Source organism: Sinocyclocheilus rhinocerous, unplaced genomic scaffold (genome assembly GCF_001515625.1).
Source record: "Sinocyclocheilus rhinocerous isolate Xijiao unplaced genomic scaffold, SAMN03320098_v1.1 scaffold778, whole genome shotgun sequence".
NCBI lineage: Eukaryota > Metazoa > Chordata > Actinopteri > Cypriniformes > Cyprinidae > Sinocyclocheilus > Sinocyclocheilus rhinocerous.
Window position 1 is genome coordinate 64,910 of NW_015650332.1, and position 6,268 is coordinate 71,177.

General features: G+C 41.1%; 1 protein-coding gene across 1 annotated transcript in view; it reads right to left on the minus strand.

Moving 5' to 3' along the window:
* The window catches only part of LOC107711767 (galaxin-2-like), a 44,721-nt gene that overhangs the window by 30,439 nt on the left and 8,014 nt on the right, over positions 1-6,268 (minus strand). The window contains exon 7 of the mRNA XM_016516813.1: positions 3,071-3,291. Within this exon, the coding sequence (XP_016372299.1) occupies positions 3,071-3,291 (221 nt within the window). The remainder of the gene's footprint in view (positions 1-3,070; positions 3,292-6,268) is intronic.

The following is a 6,268-nucleotide window of genomic DNA, read 5'->3' on the forward strand; positions in this document are numbered from 1 at the left end:
TCCGAGCCTTGAGATGGTACGTAGACCGGACACAAAGCTTCAGGACCTCAGACCAGCTCTTTGTCTGTCATTGAGGTGACTGGGAAGGGGAATGCAGTATCTAAGCAGAGGATGGCCCACTGGATAGTGGATGCCATCACCCTGGCTTATCAGGCACAGGGTGTGCCCTGCCCGCTCAGGTTGCGACCTCACTCTACTAGGAGTGTTGCATCCTCCTGGGCACTGGCTCGTGGTGCCTCACTGACAGATATTTGTAGAGCTGCGGGCTGGGCGACCCCCAACACGTTCGCTAGATTCTATAGCCTCCGTGTGGAGCCGGTATCCTCCTGTGTTCTCACCTCAAACGGGTAGAAGCACTGAGAGGCCCCGGCTTCGTGTTGGCTTGCTAAAACTGCTCCAGAGTGTCCTACAGTAGACCCTGTTGAGATCCTCCATCACCCTCGGCAGCGGACGCGGCGGAACGTCCGGCGCCGGGCCTTCACGATGAATCCGCGGGAACCGTGGAAGGCTGGGTTCCATATTGAGACCTAAGCGGTTCTCGTATGTGTATAGAATCCGTGAGAACCGGTAGAGGGCTGGGTTCCATATGTAGAGACCTAAGTGGATCCCATATGTGTACAGTCCATGGTATAGCCTCAGAGCCCGTGTTTCCCCGGCAGACTTCCTGCTATTTTCCAAGAGGGTTACAATAACCTCTAATCTTCCATATGTGCCTAAACGGTTGTTCATATGTGTAAGTGCTTCCGAAATCTCCTTCGGGAAGGATGGGGCTTCCGCAACATCCCTGTTCCAAGTGGTACGGGTACGTTTTCCCAGTGTTATCCAGTCTTACTGAGTGGGCAGTGCCATAGCAGCAGTAGCTGTTCTTTTTGTGGTAAGCCCTGGCCTGCGCCAAAAAGTAGGGGCGCAGGAGGCTTCCACAGGACACTGGAAGGGGCAGTAGCTATGGCCCTTTCATAGGGATCCCAATTCGTCAGTCATCCAACGTGACGTCGAGAGTGACCGACTGAAAGGGATCGTCTCGGTTAGGTATGGTAACCCTGGAGACGTCACGTTCCGTCACCATAGCTTCTGTACCACTGCTGAGCGGCCGGGGTACCGGCTTGGCTCGTCAGCGAAAACCTGAATATGCGCTGCACCAGCTGCCTACTTATACTCACGCTGTGATCAGCGACAGCTGGATGCAATAATCGCATGCCAATGTGCATTGGCTCGTTTAGTTTACACTCGAAGTAGATTGGTCTCTCTAAGCGAGATCCCAATTCGTCGGTCATCCGACGTGACGTCTCCATTCCCTCCTTCAGGGAACGAGGGTTACCATACGTAACCGATATGTTATTTTCGTAACTTGTTATGAAATAAAAAGTCTCTCACCTCAGAAAAGTGAACTATTCTGTCCTGTCAGATGTTATACCGTGTTCGTATATCACTTCACTATAGCGCAGAAACTACAAGCATGCAACGCGTGAAATAAAAGTACAGTACCGATAAATCACATAACTGGTACTGCGTGTGTTAGCTGGGAAGGATTTGCATGAAAGTATGATATTCATTCTATTCAGGAGCAGTTTTCACGTTTCATTAACAGTTCATGTTAATATTGTATATTCAACATTGTAACTGTTGATTCCATAACCCAAAAATACCATGTTATTTTCACTTTGTGTCATTTTGTATATGTTTAAATGACTGTGGTGGCTCATACCAACTTAATTGTGTTAACAAAAACTAGTTTGGGACTGTTATTTATAGGCTGTTTATTCAGTATTAGTCATATTCTTAACAGTCTTAATTTATATATATATATATATATATATATATATATATTGGCCACCCCACTCACAACTGCTGCTTCTGTCACTTTTTCTCTTAACAAGAAGTGCATTTATTCAGTCGCAGAACGACTGAGAACGGGAGACGTTTCAGACGCACGTTCCACTTTAATTCAGCGCGCGAGTCAAGCAAGTGCTGAAATGGTAGCGTGCTCTTCAATTGCATGCACAAAGGCGCCGGCGCGTGCTGTAGCATGTATCCTTTCATATCAAAGCGCGAAATAAACCACGTGCATGCAATGTCGTAGTCAGTCATGAAGTTACCAAAAAGGCGATTAAAGCTGCCTTAAAACTGTGCATGCACGTAATATATTTTATGAGTCACATTTAAGAACATGTCTCTGAAATGGTTTTCAAAAGTGTCCTGGAGCAGCCCAGCACTGTCTCACTCATCTAACACACCCGATTTAACTCGTCAGTTCATTAATAGAAACTTTAAGACCTGAAGTGGGTCAGAAAATGTAAAAATAGTTGAGAGAAAATATGATGAGTGTCAGATCCGTGTCACGTTCAGCAGCGCCAGCTCTTAAAGAAATAACAGCCAAAATAAGCTAATAACCAGCCTTTGTGATGTCTATTAATCAAAGGACAATGAAAAGAAGAGGAAAAATAACTTTTATAGCTTTAAGGATTCATCTATATTTAATTTAGAATTTATTAGAAGTTATTTTTTAAAGTCTAATAAATTTTAAAATTGATAGCTCTCAATTATACTGGAATGTTGAATGGCTATAGTCAGTGGTTAAATATTGGGTGGGGGGGGCAACTTTATAGATAAATCAGTATTGGTATCATTGATACTGGCCTTCAGTCAGAAAAAAAGTAAATATTTTAAACAAATATTTAAAAATATACTGTCTTTATGTTGTTTGTACATTAATTTGTAGATTGAATGTGAAATTATTGCAATATAAAAGTATATTTAAAAACTTTAATGTTAGGTGGGATTAATCGCGATTAATATCAGAAAAATGTGTGATTAATTAGTTAATTTTATATATATATATATAAAAGTGGGTTGCCAAACCAGTTGAGAACCACTGTTATAGACTTTTCATTAAGACCCTAAAGAATCATATCAACTTGTGGAAAATGGGCATCTGATGACCCCTTTATGATCAAGGGTCAAGGTTTGGATGATTGCAAAATGAATCAAAACATAATGAAATTATTTAAAACATGAGCAAAAAAGTACTAAGTGCACTTTTAAATCAAATCTTTGTAATCTGTGGGCCTACCTGTGTCCATTACAGCAAATATGTGTGCGAGGATTGATGGTATGTCCTCCACAGCAGTGCTCGCCAAGACGAGGACGGGTCGACATTTGGCAAGTAGTGTTTGCTGGAGTATATATAACACCTCCAACACACTCTGACTGCTCAGACACATTGCGATAAAGGATTCCATTACAGCACAGCACATTGTCATCTGACAGAGTGTAAGCATCTTCGCCACAGCACTGAAGGACACAGGTATACATAGTACTGTACAATAATGTATGCATAATGTATGTATGAGTTTTTGAAAACGGTATACTGTCATTTCTCCAAATACTTAAAGGGGTGGTTGACTGTTTTTTTCTAGGCTTTAATGTGTTTATGGGGTGCAGTCTAACATGTGTTAATGCTTCGTTTTTCAAAAACCACATTATTTTTTCACATAATTTACCTTTATTCTACACCTCTCTGTCCCTTCTCCAATGAATGATCTGATGATTTCCTGGTTTTATGAAGCCCCTCCCTCAGAAATACGCAATGGGCTCAGATTGGTTAGCTGGCCCAGTGTGTTGTGATTCACTAAACCACCTAATGCACGTTCAGAAACTTCACGTCCCTCACCTCAGAATGTTCATTGGTTGTATTGTAAACAATGGCGTCGTAAATATAGACTTGATCGGTGTCGCGTCATAGCTGTGTGGGCGGAGTCGGCGTGGGGGAAAACAATCCTTTCCCCCTCATTGGAAAAGCATGGTGTTGACTCAGAATGGCCTACATAAAATAATTTCTGCCGTTCGACAGAGCAACATATGTAGAAAGAGCCGTATTGGGTCGGACTGTCCGTACGGTATCTGTGACTGGACAAACGACCCAATAGAATGGCCAGAGGTGTCGTTTCCCGACATTTTTGTTACCTGATTGAGTCTACAGGCAAGAGACAGCTTACTACAAGCCTATACTTGTGAAAGTAAACATTTGTCGTTTTGTTTTGCTTAATTTGAATAAAGTGATAAAGACTTGAGTAAAAGCCTCATACTTTTTTACTGATATATTAAAAAAGAATTTTAACATTGACAAAACAGGTAACATTAAAGGGTTAGTTCACCCAAAAATGTTCTGTCATTAATTACTCACCCTCATGTCGTTCCACACCCCTAAGACCTTCGTTCATCTTCAGAACACAAATTAAGATATTTTTGATCAAATCCGATGGCTCAGAGAGGCCTCCATTGACAGCAACGCCAGCCAAACTATCAAGATCCATAAAATTAATGACAGAATTTTCATTTTTGGGTGAACTAACCCTTTAAGGTCCACTGAAGCGCCTTGAAATGCGCAGCGTTATTCAATGTGGTGTGTGCTGTACATATAGCCTAATCATTTTCACAGATACATGCCATAAAATAAAAAGATATAAAATAACATGAAAATATCCCTTACGAAAATTAACTGTGGTTACAACCAAAAAGCAAGGTTACTATAGTTAGACCATGGTGAAAACAACATGTTTTGCTACACTAACCATAGTTTAACCATGGTATTTGTAGTAAAACTGTGGTTATAGGCTACAATTGGTAATAAAAACGCCAAAAAAAACATGGTTAGCCTACTATAATTTTACTATAGTAATACCATTGCTAATTTTCATAAGGGATTATGTATAATAATATGAATATCAGGGAGTGAGATTTATTTGATTGTGATGCGAAGGAGGGTTACTGTAAGCCCCATCAGAACTGGGTTGCGGTGCAGGGGGACGGGACTAACGACAGATCATTGCAGGGTAAGTAGTGTAGCCTATCTGTGCTACCCGCTCAGTGCTACCTCCGGTGCAGGGGGACGGGACTAACGATAGATCACTGCAGAGCAGGGCGACGCGAGGAACAGGATTGAGAACCGCTGCTTTAGAACATTGATTTTGAAACTTGTGAATCCATGGGCCACGTTCACACAGCAGCAGAATACGGTTGTCAGTCCTGTATTTGAGTCCTTAATGCGGTTACGTTCACACACAGTTCAGTTATTTACGGGCGTGACAACCGCATTCTGTAACCGAACTCACACCTGTAAATTTTCAGGACTCACAACCACATTCTCGGAACACACACGCTGTGTGAACGGAACAGGACTGGACAACTAGTTGTCTAAGCTTGACTCCTTTTGCACGTTCATACAGACAGTATTCCAAACGCAACTGTAAGCTGCTGTGCGAACAGGACATTTCGAAACTCACACCTGTAAAGAAAATGCGGTTGTCAATCCCAAAAACTGACAGTGTGAACGTAGCCCATTAGAATCGTTTGAAGACAAAATCGCGATTCATATAAGAATAGATTTTTTCGAGCACCCCTAGTTTAGACGGCATGGCAACAACTCTTCCTCTTCTCTAAAGCAGCACATGGCCTCGCCCCCTTTGTTGCACGTTCCCGGGGGTGGGGTTTATGTAAATTTCTGGGTTTGTGATGTCACAAACCCAGAAAGTAGCTCATTGTAGTCCCTATGTGCCGTTTTTGTAGGCATTAAACTGCCATAATTTTAAAAGACAATATCGCCGCTGGCATTGAACTTTCAGTGTCTTAACTTTGCAGATATTGTTTATGCTCAAACAGCAACATTACACACTATCTAAAGTTAAAAAAGTGAAATCACAATCAACCACCCCTTTAATAAGCATATTACTGAAATTACTGAAAATAAGAGAAATCTCCAATTTATTTGAATTTCCATTTCTGCAAAACTAAGCTTCAGGTCAAAAAGGTCAAAAAGCGTAAGTGCTGATGCCTTCTTATACAGATTCCCTGAGCAACAGATTTGTTCATGGGGATTGTAGGTTTCTGATCCACAATTCAAGTCTAGAGCAGAATGAGTAAGAGTGTGAGATTTTTACTACAATAACCATACAATGACCATAATTTCCAATGAAGACATTAATTATTTAAGATGAACACCTGAACAAATGTTATGTTAGGCATGAACAAGAGACTACCAAAGAATATCTAGGAACTAACTAGATCACTGTCCACTCAAAAGACAGATATGTACAAATTTTAGTATACAATGAGGATGGCAAGTGCTTTACCTGATAATATGGGGAGAGTGCTTGAGATTTCCAGTCACACATAAAACCAAACAAACAAAATCACACACAAAATTATATTAGTAGCCTATAATAGACCTTCTTTGTAAGAATATACAGTATATATATATATATATATATAC